Genomic DNA, 21,354 nt, shown 5'->3' with positions numbered 1-21,354 from the left:
AAATAAAAAAGTTATTGATAATAAATAATAATATAATAATATACTACACAATAGTATAATCGCTATAATATTATTAACTTTTAAATAAATAAACTATAATAAATTAATAATTATAAAATATTATATAATAGTAACATATTTAAAAATAAAATAATAATATTATTATAATAATATATTGTATAGTAAATGTAATATAATATATGAAATATTAATATATTATATAATAAATAAAATAATTTATTGCTAACAAATGTTAATGTAAAAATAATATATACATAATATAATAATATTTATTTATATCATAAATTATTAATATATTATTAAATTACTATTAATAAACTCTAACATATTAAAGACCATAATATATTACATAATATTAAAATATTTATAATATATTAATTTATTAATAACATACTAGTAATATCATAATATTAATATTATTAATAATATTATATTATATGAATAATAGTATAATATTATTATATTGTATTAATAATAGTATAATATTATATTAATAATAAAATAATATTATTATAAAATATTAATATAATATATAACAATAACAAATTGATATACCAAAATAATTAAATATATAATTATTTAAATATAATATGTAATAATTATAATATAATATAACTAATTAATTACAATATAGTATTATAATACATTATACAATTTTATATTACATTATATTTAATACTTCTAATACTATAATAATATAAACTAAATATTATAATATTTTATTTATAATATATTTTACTATAATTAATATATAATATATTAATAATATGTTTAATACTTATGTTGTAATGGGTCAAACTAGTATTGACAAAAAATACTTAACATGATGTTTTGAAAACGTTTTAAGGGAAAAACACAACATCATGATGTTTTTATACAAAATAAATAACAAAAAAAAAATCATGGTACCCAAACGAAGCCTTAGTAATTCTTGTTTTGTTATTTACCTTGTGGATTCAAAGATAGCATTTGCATTCTCAAGTCATCTAAAGTTGAACATACCCGGTGAGTCTATTTAGAAGATATCATCACTTAAAAAAATTATCAGAGCTTCACACGGATCCTTAGTCAAATCCATAACTTTTAGTAATTAGATGGCAGAAATAGGAAAAATTCGATGTAAAAAGATATCTTCACTTGAGAAAAAACTTTACTATAATCATATATGCTTTTCCAAATAACTTTTTTCTTCCTTTAAATAATTTATTTTCCTTTCTTGTCATTTTCGCTTATCGTGAAATTATCAATAATCAATATTTGGACCAAAATGAATCTTATTCAAAAAAGAACACATAAGGTTACACCATAAGTAAAGATGAAGTATGCAAAGAGAAAAAGAGATAATCTAGGAATACACATAAATAAATGATAGACAAAAGTATGTTTTAAAGTCCCTAACTATTTATAACATAAGTCTAAAGTTTCGATAAGGATCGAAAATCATATTTTTATATTTTAACATTCCCTCACAGGTTAAGACCATTCTTAAGGGTGGAGCATGGATTCACGTAATGATATTAAAGTTAAAAAAATCCACTTTAAATTCGTGACCGGTGAGATTTGAATCTAGATTGTTCTGATACCATCTTAAAGTCTCTAATCAATCACACCAAAACCCAAGTTTTTTGAGAGGATTTTGGGTTGTTATATTTTTATATTTTAAAAGGATAAAGGGTTATTAACTCAAAATAATACCAAATTTGAATATGGCCTATGAGAAGTAAATTTCGAAAATTCACCATCCATCACCAGCAAAGTAAGAGTACAGGGCGCACAAAATGAACAAAATATGTAGATGCAATTCTATTTAGAGTGAGAGCATTCCCAAGCCGTTAAACTTTGATCAATAATTCATTTGAACTGACTATGTGTACACTTCACAACTTACACTGATCTTATGCAAATAAATCTATAAGCGGAAGCCTCCAATGGGAACTATCCAGGGCAAATTATTGTCACACAATTATACAACAGATTCTGTGATCAACTACATGAATTATTATGTAAGAAATTCAACAATTTGTTACAAGATAGCCAAAGAATAGCTAACACTATCCTCCGACATAACCAGTGGAAAATAAATTATATACCAACAAAAATAGCAAATAAAAGAAAATGAAAATTGATTTCAGGCCATTTGATCATGAGAACCAACCCTTTCCTTTTGCTGTAGTCTTGAGCTTCAGTACAAGCTCTTCTCTCTGAGCTTCTACTTCGGCATATTGAAGGCTCATATGTAAATACCGTTCTCTCATTTCTTTCAACTCTGTCTCCAACGAAGAAATCTTGCTAGCTTCTTGTGATCCTGTTTCACCTTCGCTTATGTGCTTCTCGGGTACTTTAGTATTGTCATTTTGCTTTTCCTCCATTAATCTAAAAATAAATGAATAGAAATTGTTATGTGCAGTCTTTTAGTTTGCTGACCTCCCTAGTAGTAATCTAACTATCGTGGAAGAGGGCAAGATGTAGATATATCGCCATAAGAACAAAGACGGAAAGGGTTCAATATCTGATAAGCTTATTGGAAACTTAGAATAAGCTTGAAATCATATATTTATTTGAACGGATCTTTGAAGTTTAAATTGGATTTTGATTCTCATTCTTTAGACAACATCGTCCACAAGAAAAGGGAAGCAACCAATATTTGATGTTGGTGTTGAGGAGTATGCTCTCTGGAGGATGCTAATTCATTCTAGAACAGGATGATCGATTTTTTATAGGAGAATGAAAAGAGTGAGATGAGTATATGCTATCCAAAGGATTCTAATTCATTCTAGATATCGGTCCCTTAAATCGTCCATAATTTGATGTCAGTCCCTCAAACCATTGAAATTGTTGATAGGTCCCTCAAATCATAAGGGCTTACAATTTGGTCCTTTTAGTTAGATGATGTTAGATCTGAAGGGAATATTTTCTCAAATCTAACCTTTCGCACTGGAGTTCAGTTCCTATTGTACACTTCAGTTATGTTTAACCAACCAGTTTGTTTAACGCATTTGAACCCAAAACCTGCAAACTAGAAACTCAAACCCACATCCTTCTTCTCCAATGGTAAGATTTCCCCCGAACCCATTTACATCTTTCCCAGTGGTCTTCCCTCTAGAATGGGTAATTGACCGTATTGGATCAAGAAGTAACCCAACCATGGTTCCAATTCAATTGAGAAATTAGCATGGACCAAATTGTAAGATCACATATGATTTGAGGGACACATCAGCAATTTCAATGATTTGAAGAAATAATATCAAATTATGGAAGATTTGAGGGACTAATGCGAAAAAAATCATTGAATTTTTTATTTCAATGTAAGTTAATATCATGTTACTATTTATTAAAAATTTGTGAACAGTTCTTATTTAAAATTAAAAAATTAATAAAACACGTAACCTACATTGTGCTACTTTATTTTGTTTTATGCTATCAACGTTGGTTTACTATACTTCACCTATAAAAGGCTGGAAAGATATCCCTTCTTTATATTTTACTTATCTGGCTACACAACTTTAGACTTTTGTTTTAAATATGTTTGCATTCACCTTGTTATGTTTGTCCAAAAGTATTGTATACGCATATGCAACAATTTATCTGTACAAACATATGTGACTGTTCTCCAGATAAGTAACTTAAGGATAATCCAAAAAGGCATTAAGTTGACACATCATTCACGTAGATCACATGAATATAATTTCTAGCTACATTTCTATATATCCATTCTAGATAATATTTCTAATTATTTTTTTCATACACAGTAATGTGCTACTTTTTATGACATGAAAAGTGTATGAACTATAGGATATGAATGTGCAAGTGTCATGTCATGTCTGAATGTAGTCTCATGCTGACAATGATTATAATGCAGCAGATCAGTCACCATTTTTTATAGTGTATGTCTTCTATTTGCAGTTAAATCAGCCTTTCAAAATAAGCATATATAAAACATCTTAAGATCCCAACCACTACACCAAAAGCTCTGAAGTTATGGTGAGGGTCATAATTTTATAATCTAGGAGTTTTTGCATATATACCTCTCAAATCTTCTATATTTGCAAAATTACCCTTCAAATCTTGATATTTGCGAAATTACCCTCAACATCTCTCACATCGAGTTTTTTATCCCTCCCGCTTAGCAATTTTATGTTCCAAACGGAAAAATGTTGCAAACATTTTGAAAATTATTAGAAAATTTTGACAGTGCCCTATTTAGAAACTAACATTGTTAAATTGAGGGTAGAAAAACACAATAAGAAAGAATTTGGGGTTAATTTTGCAAATACCAAGATTTGTGGAGCAAATTTGCAAATATGGAAGATTTGAGGGCATATATGCAAAAATCCCCATATTCTAACATGTTCAGAGGGGCTTTTCATGGGCTGAAACCTGGGCTCAAGAAACGGTGTTTTTTTAGATCCGCTTTAGAAATTCGTGGCCAATAAGATTTGAACCTATGTTCGCTCTGACACCATATTAAAGTCCCACAAGTGCGCCAAAACTCCGAATATAGTGAAGGCTTGAAGGTTATATTTTTATACTCTAACAAAATATGATCCACATAAATATATGATTTGGAGATTTGACATACCCTTGTAGTTGAATCTTGTACATGTTATTTGCCTCCACCAACTCAGTCAATTCATCTTCAAGCGCATGAACCCTACTCTCCAGGTTCTGAATTGTACTCTCAAGATCATGCGTCCTATCATTGTCCTGGAAAAAAAAAGAAATGAAACTGATTGAAAACAATTATCTTATAGGTAATACGGGTAAGTAGAGAGGTTATTTCTAAAGACAAAAAAAAAGTATCACGGGTTTGGAACAATGTCCTTATTGACTTTTAAACTTTGAATAGAGATCATGAGGTTTTATAGAAGGTTAATTGCAGGTAGTCCTCCTGTAGTTCTATTGTTGCAGATAGACCCATGAGTGAAACTTTTTTATTCTCTTACCCCTAGGAAAAGAGAAAACTGTTTTTGATAAATAGACCTCCTGAGTAGAGTAATAAATAAATAAAATCACACAGGGGGCCTATCCGCAATGGGTGATAGTACGGGGGTCTATATACAATTAACCTATACTGAAATTCAAAAAAAAATATTCAAATAACTCAAAAAATTCCACTCACCTTGTCCGGAACTATCTTATCCTGGTTATTTTCATTGTTGAGCATCCCAGCTTTTCTCATCAGTTGACATTTTTCCTCCTCCAGACATTGTATTTTTCTCTGATATTCACTATTTGCTCTCTTAATACGGTTAATTTCATTCTTCAACTCTGCTTCATGAGCATAAGATGCCTCTTTTGCACTTAGATCACCCTCCAGCCTAAGTAGCTTTTCTTCCAAAGCAATTCTACTGCGTCTATCATCTCCACCGTCATCCAAAGCCTTCTGCATAATTGAGATTTTCTCCACAAATGATGTTTTCTCTGTCTTCAATCCCTCACATTCTTCTGATACCGACTGTAACAAGTCTTCTAATTTTCCATTTTCAAACTTTGCATCTTCAAGGGAGCTTTTCAGCACCAAAATTTCATCTTGAAGATGAGCTATCCTTTCTACTTGAACCTTTAAACTGGAAGCTTCTTCCATTATTTGTTCTTTTTCATAGTCAGAAGCTTTTATCTTCAGTTCCAGTTCACTTGCCACTTTTCTAAATTTTTCTTCGCCCGATTTTGCAGCATCAGCTTGTCTCTGTATGTGCTCAATATCAGACATCAACATTTCTTCACTTTGTTTTGAAGCATTTAGTAAGTCAACTACCCCTTGAACTTTCTTGCTAGATTCTTGTCTGAGAGATTGAATCTCAGTTTCATACATTTTAATCTTAGCAATGGCCTCTTGTAGACTACTCTCAAGTTTAATTTTATCTGACCGTAGCCCGGAGACTTCTAGTACAGCATCCGATGCCATTTGCTCTCTCTCCTCATCAGTAGAACACAATTGTGAAGAGAGGTGTGCAATTTCTCTCTTAAGATTCTCCACTTCAACGTTATTCACTCCATCTATTTGATTCAACATGAGCTTTGCCTGGCTAATTCTCTCTTCTTGGTCCTCGTGATCTTGACAAATGCTCTCTAATTGTGAGGTTAATATTTTCTCCTTAGTGATGATATCATTTTGCATTGAAGAAAGTTTGATCTCTAGAAGTTTAACCTTTTCCAAGAACTCAGAAATCCTTTTCTGTGACTCACTCAATTCAACTTCGAGATGAGCACTTCGCTCGTGCAAGTCTAATTTCTGCCTCCTCAAGTCTCCATTTGATTTCTGAAGCGAGCTGTTCTCTTCGATAAGGCTCTCCATTGTCGACTGTAATTTCGAATGAGATCTCTTCAGATACTCTGTCTCTTCTTGTATCTCTGACAATCTTTTTTGTGCATCTAGTAGCTTTTGCTTTAATTCCCCTTTTTGTGATTCTATTTCAGCTCGTTGTTGTGCAACTTCACCCTTGAGATCTTCTACAAGAGATCTAGAATCTTCTAGTTCCAATCTATTGGATTCCTTCTCATTGGTAAGATATCGTAATTGTGCTTCTAAGCCTGAGACACGTTCAGATAACTGTATATTTTCCTCTTCTAGCTCACATGCTTGAATCTCTAGTTCATTTTTGCTGCTTTCGAGTTCCATCAACTTCCTTTCAAGCATCTTATTAGTGGAAGTATGAGAATCCACAGTACTAGCAAGATTTTTCTCTAAGTTACTTTTGTCTCTTTGTATATTTGTAATTGAAAGTTCTAATTCCTCTTTTTCATGTTTTAGCACATCGATCTCCTTTTTTTTTAATGAAAAGGCAATCTTGAGATCCTCGATATCAGATTCATTTCTTGTACTTTCTTTACTGATATCAAGATGAGGAGCTTGATCCTTGAAATATTGCAGTTCAACTTCAAGATCAGCACATTTCTTTTCGAGCATTTTCATTTTATTTTGGGATTTCAGATCAATTTCAGAGTAAGAATTTTCAGAATCCTTTTCTTTCATGTCTTGCCCTGATTTCTTCATCTTATACATGAGTTCTAAGTTCTCATCGGTAAGCTCAGCACAGTCTCTTTCAAGCTCCCACACTTTATCTCTCAAGTCTTCAATTTCTTTTATCAAGTCCGAATGACTCCGACTCGATTCATGCTCACTAGGAATTTCTGCATTAAGCTTGCTAGATAACTTCCCCTCTAATTTACTAATTTCTTCTTCTTTCGCAGATAGCTTAGCTTTCCACTCTGCCTCTTTCTCACAATCGGATCCATTTGCGGGACTTTTTTGTGGAAGTTTTTCTAACTCCAATTTCTGCTTCTCTACAGTTTCTTCAAGTTCCTCAAGAATAGAAACAAGCTCAAGATTTGCTTCTTGACTTTTCTTCAGCTGGAGACTTAGATTAGCATTAGATTCATTCAAGAACTTCAGTTCATCTTCCAATTCCTTCTCGACACATGATGTGACTTCATTTTTAGAACCTCTTATAGGAGTTTGTTTCGTTATTGCTTCCTCTAACGATGCTTTCAATTGTTCAACCTCTTTCTTTAGAGAATCACGTTCAGAGTAAGAAGCAGAAAGCTCCATATCTAGCTCTTTCTGCCGTTTGGATTTATCTGAGGATTCCTTCTTGAATTTCTCAATATCTTGCTTCAATTTCTGAGAGTGTCGTTCCCACATTTTTACCTCATCTTGAAGTTCTTCGATTGTTTCTTCGGCAATTTCAAGAAAAGCTTTAGGAGAAGCATTGGGTCCTAGTGACATTGGAGTTTGTGCGGTAGATTCTTGCCCTCGATTTGGAGTAGAGGAGCCCGAGGCTCTAGAATTGAAGGATGATGGGTTTGATCTTGAAAATTCCTCGGCGGGAGTTAAACTAGGAAATCCACCATTCAAATTGTTTCTGGGAGAAAAATTCAATTTCCCAATGGGACTGTCCCCAGAATCAGAACTTCGATGTGATCCTGAAGCTGAGAAACTTGTGTCCTGCAGGAAGTAAATAGTCGCCTTTAAATAAGCAGGAAAAAGATGGTGAATTTTTCTAAAAAGTAACCAAGTGAAAAGAGATATTTCACTAATCGACAAAGACTGCCACACTGCAGATCTCTTATCAGAGTGAAGACTGTTTCACTCTACTAATGAACTAAAGTACATGAAGAACTGCTACAAGGCTAAAATCTTTTTCGAATGATTCATCTATTGAACATCCCATTGGATTGCTTGGGATACTATGCCTATCAGTCTATATGTGATTCCGAACTTAGTTGGCTTGGACATTTGGAAATACAGGTATCAAGCTTGGTTCGATGAGAAAAACATTCAGGTACAGTGATTATATATCAAGATTCTTCAAATATGAGAAATTATCTAACCTTCCGAACCCTAAAAGAGTTTGCTTTTATGGAGGCGGCAACAGCACTAAAAATGTTTAAAAGGGGGAAAAAACCTAGAAGAGGAGGATTAAGAAAGTTGCTCTTGGACATTCAGTCAGATCACAGGAAAACAAACTCAAGGTAAATTAGAATGGAGCTCAAAATGGCTCTCTGCAGTTTAGGTACTGGGTTGCTATCCTTAAGATGATAATGGACATTTGATTTGCTTTGACATCTTTTATGGCAGAGTTACTGAAGGCTATTCTGAATGGCTATTAGAATATCCAATTATGGGATTATATCAATATCATTATTGACTCTGCAAACCCTCTAATTATTGACTCACTAAATAGAGGTTTAGAGTCACAATATTTTATGGAACCCACAGCAGCAAGTGATTAGCCTTCTTCCAAGGTTACATAAGGCGATGCTTAACACTCTCCCTCATGTGGGCTTTTAAATCACGTGAAAACCACTTTGCAAAAAATAAACAAATATATGTCAAGCTAAAGTAACTCTTAAAAAATTGCAATAGTGAACATCATGTCATTCCTTATCATAATTTGGAACTATTTAAACCCATAAATTCATCAAGGCTATTCAAGTCTTTACCAGATAGTAATAGATAACCTTCTTAGAAGAGGACATATAACGATGAAACTAATCCCATTCGATAAGTTCATACAACATTTAAAATAGAATTTGTATAATAGACATCAACATATATGTTAAAATAAGCCGGGCAACTTTGATAGCATGTAGCACGAGAAAAAAAGTACTAAAAAGGGCAAATTGCCAATTTTCTAGTCAAAACTAGTACTGTGAAAGTGAAACAAACCCGATTTGTAGCTTCTTCCGAATAAATTACACCAAAATTGTTACTTGATGAAGATCCAAAACTCTGGTTAATTATACTATCAGATCCATCTGACTTGCCATCCATCTCATCGTTATTAGTATGAAGACCTTCAAAAGAGGAAGTAGTTTCCCTTGAACTTTTTATATCCCTGCAATATTAACTAAATACTGATGAATAAAGGGGAAAAGGGATGTCACCATCATAATTTCACTACAAGAAATTGAAGTTAAACCTGAGTCCTCTTTTTGGGTTGAGGCACTGAATCCTAATCTGCAAAAGAGAGAAAGAAGGAAAATTACCACTCAAATACTTCCTGATAAACCCCAAAGGGATATCAACATAATACCTATCTTTTCATAGTGGGCAAAAAAAATGTCAATAAAAAAATTGTTAAGAGTAAACATACATAGAATAGAAGTAAAACAGTCACCATCTTATCATAAAATCCAAAAGTGTTTTTCTTATATTGGTCCCCAAATATAACCTATTTTTAAATGAGCCCTCGAAATCTTATATATTTTAAAAAGTCCCCCAATTCTTATATATTTTAAAAATGTTCCTCAAAACCACAAGTTCTCTTAAATAAGTCCTCCTATGTTAAAAACTACAAATTTAACTCCAAGTTAACTGAATTCGATTAATCATTTAATCTTGCACGTCTTTCTCTCCTCATTCCTCATTCTAAACATTTCCCCCTGAAACTCTTCTCTGTCTCTTCCCTTGCTTGCTAATTGTTGAGTAGTCTCTACTGCACTCAGTTTTGCAGGTATTAGGCGCAAATATCTAGGGAAGATGAGAGAAAAACTAGCAAGATTAATGTAATTTAGAGCTAAGTTAACAATTTTTTACGTGGAAGCACTTATTTAAGAGAACTTATAGATTAGGAGGACTCATTTAAAATATATGAGATTTTGGGGACTTATGTAAAAGTACTAATAGATTTGAGGGACTTCTTTAAAATATATGAGATTTGGGGGACTTATTTAAAAAGAGGTTAGATTTGGGGGACCAATATAAGGTAAACCCTTTAAATATTTTGATTTTCGGAGTATAAACCTCTCACACATAGAAAGGACCATTACCATAGGGGAAAAAAGTACAAATGGGATTGGATTGTTTAACTGAGAATGACTAAAGCATTATAAACCAAAAGAGTACAAGTACAACTTGCACATACAATCATTAGAAGCATGCAGAATAATTATACATACTCAGCAGCAAAGAATAAATTCAGGAGCACAGTTCACCTGTAAAATTGTGCCATAATTGCACCTTTTTAATGGCAAAGAAAATGATCCAGAGTCGTGTGAACTCATATAATCTGTTAAGTTTATGGTAATCTCTCCCAGTATACCTGTTCTATGTGATCCCTGCAGCATGAAAATATCAGAAAAGTTCAAAAACTGAAACCAACAAGAGTACACTGAAAATGACAAATGATAGATAATAAATATCAACTTATTTTGAAAAATAACATAGGTATTATACCATGGCAACAACTACTTTAAATACACATTCTTCAATCTCCTTTGATGCACCATATTGAGGAATAAATATGGATTGGGAGAATGTCTCTGTCCATTGACAAGTTCCACTGCGAACCATAGCTTTGCTGGACTTCGCAATTGTTTTTCCAGTCTCCACACATACTATAGACAAAACAAGCCTGTCCCATCCTTTAGGAATCTATATAATTAGCAAAGGAAAAAAATCTTTTTATCAGATAATATAGAACGTGTATGAGCTATATATCTCAAGAAAGGGAACTCTCAGATGAAAAGGTAACGACAAACAACATTTAAGAATATAATTCTTAACTTTTTTACTTTTAGATATATCACGATGAGAATAATTGTAGCTCGAAGCATTAGTAGAAGAAAGAGAAAGACCACATATCAGTACATGATAACTGTAATATTTAAATATCCTTATATCAGCTCCAGACTATATCAAACAAAAACAGAGTGATGCTCAAAAATATAAAATATTTATTTAATTCATTGGACTTGTAAGTTTCCATGATAATGACCAGGCCCATTGTTGAAAACTGAAGCCCCATATTTCAACGTTTATGTAAAACATTCTATATAATTTTGTATGCATTATCTTCATTGGATAATCTTACTGACTTGGTGATGAATAATGCATGCAAAATTCGTAAGTCCATGGCATTGATCATTATTACCGCAATCTAAAACCCAAGGAATCAAATTTCAGCAGAGGAACCTCAAGAGATGTATCCCTCACATACTTGATCGATGCTACAATATTTAACTCATGAATATACTATTTCTTATTTCATATTTTAGCATATTTTCATTCATCCATTTTCACAGCTGAAGTTTCGCAATTCCATGGCATTGATCATAAACTCCACAATCTAAAACCCAAGGAATCAAATTTCAGAAGATGAACTCAAGACATTCTCCTTCATACCACGCGTAATTGATACTACAGTATTCAAGTCTCTTGAATATACTTAATCCTCATTCTATCTTTTACCATTTTTTCATTCATCCATCTCAACTTTCTATATTTGAAAATCTTTGTTTATTTAATTTCCCATTGTTCAGATAAAGCATGAGTGGTTTGCAGCACTCCTTCAATTGTACTCTCCCTAGTAACTAATGTCAAGGATCTATATCTTATCTAAAATTCGCCTATAATCTCCCTAGGGATCCCATTATATCTCTAAATCGGTGGACATAATAAACAGATTTGTTCTCTTATATGAAAATCTTTCCCTCAATTTTCTTAGAAAGTAAAATACGTTGTACCATGTGCGGCTTATTAATTTATATTTCATGACAGTTTGCACAATTTCACAGACATCCTTTACAATTTTTTTACGACAGGAGAGTAAGATTCACATTAATAAAACTTAACATGGTAATGAAAACTTAAACTTTAAAGCAATTAGATATTCCCCAGTTTTTACCACTCTCAGTAGAGAGAACACAATCATCATCCTAATTTAAATAAATAAAAAATGCAAACTTATCAAACACTCAAGAAGATAAAATCTCATTCACTATTTGAAACTGAGCTAAAGTGTCTGCAACTCAAACGGATATGTCCCAAATTCACACAATTCTTCTATATGAAAATAATAATAATAATAATAAATCAATCAACCCGATACAAATTGGGCAGAAACTCAACATGGGCAATGAAAATTCAAACTTAATTCAAATGGGTTTGCCCATGCTAAACAATGGGTAAATAGAACTCATTATCTCCATCCAATTCAAGTCAAAACACAAATTTTGACAAAACCCCAACATTTGCAATAAAAAATCCCATCTAAATACCAAATGGGTATCCCCAAAATCACCCAAAAATGCCACAAAAATTAAGGGGAAAAAATGAAATGCATCACCTGAAACGCTTGTAAGCTTGAGAATCTGAACTCCACCCTCTCCCCTAATCTATCTGACTTGTGCCTGTGCAATTTGAACATGCTTACTCTCTCTCTCTCTCTCTCTCTCTAAAAGGGGATAATCATTCAGGAGAGAGAAAGTGAGAGGGATCCACAGAGAGGAAAAAGGTTACAGATGTCTCTCTCTCTCCCCCCTCTTTGCTATCACTCGAAGAAAGAGGAAAAAGGTAGTGCCTTTAGGATTCCCCTTTACATCTTGATTGTTTAATGAGCTCTCGAAACATGAGGAGGATGAGATCTAATTAGGAATTACAAGGTTATGTCATATGTGAAACAAAATTTTTAAAATTTTATTCCATCAAATTTATTTATTTTTAATCTTATTAATGAATTTGGAAGTATGAGAGAGACAAAACAAGAGTAAGTAACTCACTTGACAGCTGGAGATTGATCCTTAAATTTGTTTTGGATCTTGTTTTACATAAATCACCCTAATATTTTATTTATTAAAATAATTGCTTTTTTATTTTATACGCATCCGACTCATTATACTGAGCGAGTACAAATCCTATCAAAACCTCTAGCACATTTCAGAATGATTTGAGCTAATAAGAGAATGAAATATCAAATTTGTCGTCCTTATGAGCATTTTATGAGAGTATCGGTACTCGCATTATTAATTACATGCCAAAGAGATACTATATTTTTAAGTTTTTATGTCTGAACTATTAGCTATTGTATTCATGTGTTTGATTGTATGCAGTAATTTTAAACCAAAGCGTATAAAGCGAAGATTTTTTTTTACGACAGAAAATAGAGTCAATTTAGATTGTTGCATAGTTTCTTTAACCTTTTCCATGATTGAGCGTTCTATCATCCTAAATTCTTAAAACATATATTTTATATTAAGTGTAACTTGAGTGATGGCTTAATCTAGTAGAACTAGGATGTATTTTTTTTAAGGATTCGGAGCTTCTCTAATTAGATGGTACGTGAAGAGTCTCTATTTCCTCCAATTATTATGATACATTTTAAATTCGAGAGACAATATTAGTCCACGAAATAAAGCCACTATTATCATGAAAACCATTATTTTTCGAAAACCTCTATTTTTTTTGAAAACCACTAGATAGTAGTGGAATCCTACGTGGTCTGACCTCGTACATTGAATTTGGATTGTACGATAATAATTTGAGGAATTAGAAACTCTTTAATTACCACCTAATTGGTGAGGATCTAAATCCATTTTTTTAATTACACTATAGAAACTAAAAGCCACATATAATATGTTATCTTTATCAAAGGACGAATCTTACTAAAGTTTATAAAAGACGAAATAATCACGCTGAGGCTCCGGAAATTTGGTAACCTTTGTTTTCCCAAATTTGTGATATCTGTAATAAGTCAAAATGCTTTGAGATGAAGGAAGATTAGTTAACATTTCATATTCTTTGTCTGAAGATGTCCGGTAATATAAGTGATTTCTTAGAAATTTCAGGCAACATAATGTTTGGCGAATTTAAGTAGCAAGCTAATACGAGCGGTAAATTGAATAAATTGAGTTTCAGGTAACACGTGTTCGTTCTTTTCTGTTGATTATTTTCTTCAACACATTTTTACTAGAAATACTCATCGAGATGGAAGAATGACCCTTTTATTAGTTCTTTCTTCATTTTTCTATTTGTCAGTTTGAGAATTATCTAAAGCTTGGACATTTTCGTAACTTTTTTTTATAACTATTTTTTTCTTTTTCGGGAGATAGCGCATCTTCTGATATTCAGGCTATATACTCCTCAAGGATTGCACATCTTTTGATAATAGGTAAGTTTTTCATATAGGTAAATCTAAATATTTCATAACTCTACACCTCTATACTTAAATGGAGAATCCAGAGCATCTCTGTTTATGCTACAGTAAATACTGTAGCATAAACAGTATCAGAATCTAACATTCTGCGCTTGGGTCACTGTTCATACTACAATATTTACCGTAATATGAACAGTATATCAAATCTGCTCCTCCATACTTGAAGTCACTATTTATACTTTAATATTTTACTGTATTATAAACAGTAAAGCAAATCATATGTATTAAAACTTGGATTTTTCTTTAAGTACAGAGGAGTATATATGATTTCAAAATCAAATGTACTACAATTTAGATTACTATTTAATTGTAAAGGATTAGATACGATTTTTAATTTTAAGTATATAATAATTAAATTACATGTGTTAAATTTTAGAGGGAGATAAGTTTAAAATGTTATGTTCTAAAAAATAGTGGTTCGTGTTTGGCACGGTGTGCACACTAGAGATCGTTTTAATGGAGGCTGTGTACCTGTATGTGTAAATCTAAATACGAGTATCGGCCTTTTGGGCCTTTCGGCTGACCTGGGTCCAACTATTCATCGCTACCTTGTCCTAAAACTATTGCAGTCTCGTGCATTGCCATATGTAGGCCCCACGTGATTTATAGAGAGTTGAGAATTTCCGATACAGAGTTGGTAACGTCTATACTAACAACTGGTTAGAAATCATAACCTACCTTTCTTTGGCGGACAAATTTTCAAAACCAACCCTTTTACACATTTAATTGCAAAAACCGACCCCTTTTCAAAATAATTGCAAAAACCGACCTGTTTTCAGCCCAGCGCTGAAAACAGGTCGGTTTTTGTAAAAAAATCTCCGAAACATCACGGGAGTTCAACTCCCGTGAAGTTTATGGAGAAATTAAACTTCACGGGAGTTCAACTCCCGTGAAGCTTAATTTCTGCTTAAAACTCCACGGGAGTTGAACTCCCGTGGAGTTACAGTCAGCAATTCCAGAGAATCGAGTCTCTGGCAAATTGTGACTGCAACTTCACGGGATTTCAACTCCCGTGAAGTTGCAGTGCCAGTTTTCCAGAGAATCGATCTCTGGAAAATTGGCACTGCAACTCCACGGGAGTTGAACTCCCGTGGAGTTTGCTGCCACCTATTTAAGCGCGCGTGACCCCCCCCCCCCCCCTTGTACTGAGCGTATCGCACGTTATACCTATATGCAGAATAGCGAATATATAAGTACAAATATTCAGGTTACGAATGAAATATGTGTGTGTACAATTATACCTGTATGCCAACGGATACTGCCCCTCTAAGTCACGGTGCATAAGTAAAGTGGGTCGTCCAATATGAATGCGCTCCCATGACCAAATCTGTATCAACGTACAGCATCCCTTGAATTCTTTATTCTGCATCAGAGATACTCTACTCAATTCTCGATACAAATATGCCAACACCGCACTGCCCCACGATAGTGCCCCGCATACACCAAAATCCTCCAGCAGTGGCAGCCATCGTGCATGTACGAGAGTCTTGCTCGCATCAGGAAATAGTACGCACCCTATCATGTGCAATATGTATGCACGAGCATGAAACTGGAGCGTCTCATCAGAGGCATCCTCTGGTATGTCGCCCTGAAATGTCTGACGAAGCCACGATAGCTTCATCGCACCACTCCTCAAGTCGGGAACCTGTCCAAGTAGCCGGCCACATACCTCCGGCCAACTATGATCGTCGGTGCCCGTAACTACCGGTCCATCAATCCGGAGCCCAAGTATGACGGCCACGTCCTGTAAAGTGATCGTGCACTCCCCTATATGCATGTGAAAGGTGTTGGTCTCTGGCCTCCACCTCTCAATCAAAGCAGTGATAAGCGGCCAATCAAGCCTGATATAACGAATCGTCGAACACGGTCGAAAACCGGCCTGAGCGATCAAAGCTAGTACCCTCTCATCCTCTATGACCCATGCCGAATGACTATGGGAATGCTCGATCATCGTGTACTCTGGTACGGGCTGCACATAAAACGAGAATCAGTTTTAAGTATATTCATTAAAAAATTACATTAATCGAAGAAATATATATCTAATTTATTCGTATTACCTCTCCCGAACCAATATGGTCTGAACAATGACTCGCCTGAAGGTACAAAACGTCGGGATTCTCCGGTCCCGGATCCATAATGAATAGACCTGTGATTAAAATATGAGCATATATACAAAGTGCAATGAACACAGTATCATACATAGCATATTACAAATTGGTTCGGACATAGTGCAAAACGCTACATAATACAAATGCATGGGTGAAATGAACGGAGTTGCATACAGAACATATTACAAATAACGAGTATCATACGCTTCAAAGATAACAACTACGAATGACATAGTGCAAAACGATACATAATACAAATCAACGCCTAATACTAACTGGACACCTATTTTTGTTGTGACCCGGTTGATCACATCTACTGCACTTATTTCTCCTCCTAGCTCCTTCACGTCCGTCATCCATACTATTTCTAATACGCACGGAACGAGGGCGCCCCGCCGATCTTTTATACAGTGGAGGTAATATCCGTGGCCCATCTTGTGTCCAATGTCGACTATCGTATGGTGGACGAAAACACTCTTTGTAGGTTTGTTGATAGTTGTATGCAGAATACCAAGCGTCGACAAATTCATAATGTGAAATGCGAGCACCACCCTGTAGGTCGGAGCAAGCTGCTACAACATGTGAACAAGGAATCAATTGTAGTTGCGGTACATTGCAAGTGCACGTACAAGTGTGATCCACCAACATATTGACTTTGTAAGAGCGATTTTCTCTATGGGTTATTCCCTCGAGCACCTCCCATTCATTAAAACTGTATCGTACAACCTGAAAGGACTGAGCTTGTACAATCCGAGCCGCTAGCATTTCATCAACCTTCGGTGTTAGCTGGGAGCGCATATTTTCACCAAGTTCTCGACGTCGAACAAAGAATTTATTAAGCCTGTAAAAAGTTTTAGCAACTAGTGCCTGTATTGGCATGCCGCGTGCTCCCTTGAGCACGCCATTGAAGCTCTCAGACGCGTTCGTAGTCATCATACAGAACCGTCGACCGCCATCCTCACATAAAGCCCACTTATCAACATTGTTTGGACCCAAACTAGTTTCGATCCAATCATGTGCGGCTCGTGAAGTGAACTTGATCCTCTCTCGTATTTGTTCATAAACATATTTTTCTGTTGCACAACCGGCTTGCCAAAGTAAGTCTTGAACCTGAGCGTTTCCATACTTCTTCTTGAAGTTGTCTCTAATATGTCGCAAGCAATAGCGATGTGCATGTGGTGGCGGGAAATGTCGTTGGAGTGCTCTTGGAATTCCTTTCATCCTATCGGATATGAATGTAATATGCCGCGTCCCCACACTAGGGATATGATATCTAATGCATGCAAAAAACCAAGCCCAATTCTCTGTATTTTCAACATCAACCACTGCGAATGCTAAAGGAAACAACCCGCCATCCGCGTCAACTCCGGTTGCAACAAGCAAAACGCCTTTGTATTTACCATATAAGTGAGTTCCATCAATGCTAAGAAGAGGACGGCAATGACGAAACCCCTCAATACAGGGCCCAAATGCCCAAAATACACCGGTGAACCGCCGTTCTCCGCCATCAACGGGGTCCGAAGATACTTCGTAGACAGTCCCCGGATTTTCTCTTTTGAGTGCTTCAAGATAATGAGGTAAGATCTCATACGATTTATCCCAATCCCCGAATATTTTTATCATCGCCTTCCTCCTAGCATTCCAACACTTGTGATATGATACATCCAAGTTGGTGGCTTTATGCACTAAAAGACGGATATCTTTCGGCCTTAGATCAAGATCCTCCCTCAGATGCGGTAAAATCAATCGATATATAAAAGAAGAGGACGCATTCTTGTTATTCATCTCTAATCGAGGATTGCTACAAGTGTGGAGTCCATTGTATGCCGTGATTTTGAATTGCCCACCTACTCTTGAACCCGAGCGTGAATTAAGCTTCCACGGACACCTCGCATTGCCGTCGTGGTGTCCACTATTATCTTCGACATCGTCATCTTTGCGATAGAAACAAACCACATTATAGCTTGTAGTATTATTTTTGGTTGGCCTGAACTTCACATTTTTTGCAATGGAATACGTGCGAATAGCATGGATCAATTTCTCCTTACTCTCGTAAAGATCTCCCTTGATGAATGAGAAGTCCTCGGCCTGTGTATCAACACCGCTATTAGTGCCAATAGGAACACTTTCCATCGCGGAGTTATCAATCCATTCATCTCCTTGAAGTTCATCGGGCGGCGGATCCTCTAAGCCGACATACTCATTATTAACATAAGCCCCGTCGATGTGTTGGTTTTCCCCGTCATCACGATCTATCAAGGTCATGCTATTAATTTGTAATCCCTCCTCTTCATCATTCTCGGATTCAACACTTGCATTATCTTCTTGAATTCCCGTGTTAGTATCGAAAGCATTCGAAGTGCCCACGAACGAAGGACCGCTCATGTATTGTGATTGTGTCCAACATTCATCTTGTTGAGGAGATAAAAAGCCTACAGAATCAACTTCAGGATCCTCCAACATGCGGGAATACATTCCTTCGTAGTTCAACGATTTGCCCAAATCTCTCTGATGTTTTTCAATGAACAATTCGACCGAACGCTTCTCGTCGTGTAAGACATGAATGAGACCCATATCGTAGTCCGAAGATATTTGAATGCCACTTGTTCTGTTCCCCGCAACAGGATAATTGCAAACCACACTGAGGTGATACTCACGTGAGTTAGTTAATGTAAGTTTGTGTAATTCATTAACCAACTCATCGAAAGTACACGATTTTGTTATGAACAACGGTCTCGTCGTTCCTCCTTCATATACGGGCATATTATTCTCGAGGTAATTAATCTTCCCATCATAAGAACAGAGAATTACAATTCGATCGTTCATCGTTACCTCTGAAGAGTGAAAAATTCAATATCAATATTACACGAAAAGCCAAATAAATATTGATTGTTACTAATTTTTACATTTAGGTAGTAAGTCTAATTTCCACATTAATTGATAATTTCACAAAATTCGTAAATAATTCAAAATTAAATTCTAAAATCTAATTTAAATCATACATATGTAAAATCTAAAATCTAATTTTTCTTCACAAAATCTAAATAATTCACAATTAAATTCTAAACTCTAAATACAATAATTTTCGAAATTATTGATAATTTCCCCTCTAATTTCACAAAATTATTGATAAATTACACACTAATTCTTCACAAATTCACAAAAATTATTGATAATTTCCCCATTGATAATTTTCCCTCTATTTTTCACATTTATTGATAATTTTCCCTCTAATTTTCACATTTATTGATAATTTCCCATCTACTTTTCACATTTCTTCATAAAATTCATAAACAATTCATAATTAAATTTTAAAATCTAGATTCTTACATGTAATCACAATCAAATAGTGGGAGTATAAAAAAATTAGAGAGTACAGCTTTTTTAGAAAGAATTTACCTGTTTTTTAGAAAAAAACAGACTGAGATCTGAAGGGAGGCGGCGATCGGCGCCGTCCCGGACCCAGCTGCGGACCGCGGGTCGGGACGCCTGGCCAGCCCTGGCGGCCGGTCGAGCGGGTGGGGTCGGAGGCTGGGGTGGCGACTGAGAAGGCGGCGTTTGGGAGAGAGGCGGAAATATTAGGGTTTGTGTGGTCTGGGGTCGGGTCACACGCTTAAATAGGGTCACCAAACTCCACAGGATTTCAAGTCCCGTGGAGTTGCAGTGCCAAATTCCAGAGACTCGATCTCTGGCAATTTGTGGACTGCAACTTCACGGGAGTTGAAATCCCGTGAAGTTGCAGTCACAATTTGCCAGAGACTCGATTCTCTGGAATTGCTGACTGTAACTCCACGGGAGTTCAACTCCCGTGGAGTTTTAAGCAGAAATTAAGCTTCACGGGAGTTGAACTCCCGTGAAGTTTAATTTCTGCATAAACTTCACGGGAGTTGAACTCCCGTGATGTTTCGGAGATTTTTTTACAAAAACCGACCTGTTTTTAGCGCTGGGCTGAAAACAGGTCGGTTTTTGCAATTATTTTGAAAAGGGGTCGGTTTTTGCAATTAAATGTGTAAAACGGTTGCTTTTGAAAATTTGTCCTTTCTTTGGCCCACGCGTCACTTAATTAGATAATAAATTTTTTCTTTGAAGGGGTGAAATGTAGATTATGGAAAAATCATATAGAGGTGTCTAAAGATCATATATATATATAACATCTTATTTGAACTGAAAATTTTATTATTTACACGGATTTGAAAATGATAACGGAGCACATATTCAGAATTTCTTCTAACTTTGTGTTTAGCTAGACAATGAAATTTGTGAATAATTATGAAATATCTAGATAGTCATTGATTGAACCGTATGTTTAAATTTGAGCAACTTATTATTAAATAATAGATATTTTTTTCATGATGTATATTGAATGAATTGAATATGAGAGTTCATATGTTTTATTTTGTTTGGTGATCAAACATTGGTGCATTTAAACTCTTGTATTTATATCATTGTTAATTACGCGGCTACAACATGTTTTTTTTTTATCCTCCTAATGTTTTGTAGACTCAATTCTATATCTCTTCAATCAAATAATTCTCTGTTCATTTACTATATAGAAAAATTACTCCACTAGTTCCATTTTAGTGTTCCACATCGATGGTTACATACTTACGGAATTTGCGCTGAAATGCATATTCTGCAAAAACTCCAGTTATCGCTGCATTCAATTATTTTTTAGATGAAAATAGACATCAAATATGTTAGAATTAATTCTTATTTAATTGTTAGAATATAGAAATATAACCCTCGGTCATCACCATAATTTCAAAGTTCTGGTGTAGTAACATGGTCCT

At 34.7% G+C, this 21,354-nt stretch overlaps 2 protein-coding genes across 3 annotated transcripts; both read right to left on the bottom strand.

Moving 5' to 3' along the window:
- LOC109826962 (probable DNA double-strand break repair Rad50 ATPase) lies at positions 1,849-12,937 on the bottom strand. 2 transcript variants are annotated; one of them, XM_020393975.1, is made up of 8 exons: positions 12,591-12,937; positions 10,700-10,897; positions 10,459-10,581; positions 9,444-9,481; positions 9,191-9,359; positions 5,141-7,966; positions 4,601-4,725; positions 1,849-2,394 (listed from the first exon to the last, which is right to left on the bottom strand). In XM_020393975.1, the coding sequence occupies exons 1-8, from the start codon at positions 12,669-12,671 to the stop codon at positions 2,163-2,165; spliced, it is 3,792 nt and encodes a 1,263-aa protein (XP_020249564.1). In that variant the 5' UTR covers positions 12,672-12,937; the 3' UTR covers positions 1,849-2,162. The 2 variants fall into 2 exon arrangements, with proteins under 2 accessions (XP_020249564.1, XP_020249565.1); XM_020393976.1 differs by having other exon boundaries at positions 10,700-10,860; positions 12,591-12,669.
- Positions 16,056-19,067, bottom strand: LOC109826207. The gene is made up of 2 exons (XM_020393203.1): positions 16,514-19,067; positions 16,056-16,425 (listed from the first exon to the last, which is right to left on the bottom strand). The coding sequence occupies exon 1, from the start codon at positions 19,037-19,039 to the stop codon at positions 16,823-16,825; it is 2,217 nt and encodes a 738-aa protein (XP_020248792.1). The 5' UTR covers positions 19,040-19,067; the 3' UTR covers positions 16,056-16,425; positions 16,514-16,822.

Source organism: Asparagus officinalis, chromosome 10, assembly GCF_001876935.1.
Source record: "Asparagus officinalis chromosome 10, Aspof.V1, whole genome shotgun sequence".
Classification (NCBI taxonomy): domain Eukaryota; kingdom Viridiplantae; phylum Streptophyta; class Magnoliopsida; order Asparagales; family Asparagaceae; genus Asparagus; species Asparagus officinalis.
This window is presented reverse-complemented; position numbering and strand designations above follow the sequence as displayed.

Coding starts and splice junctions, on each gene's coding strand:
- LOC109826962 (XM_020393975.1), bottom strand. CDS start 12,671: ATGTTCAAATTGCACAGGCACAAGTCAGATAGATTAGGGGAGAGGGTG. Junction 9,482..10,458: donor ATTATGGCACAATTTTACAG/GTGAACTGTGCT, acceptor TCTCTTTTGCAG/ATTAGGATTCAGTGCCTCAA. Junction 9,360..9,443: donor AACCCAAAAAGAGGACTCAG/GTTTAACTTCAA, acceptor TTAATATTGCAG/GGATATAAAAAGTTCAAGGG.
- LOC109826207 (XM_020393203.1), bottom strand. CDS start 19,039: ATGTATTCCCGCATGTTGGAGGATCCTGAAGTTGATTCTGTAGGCTTT.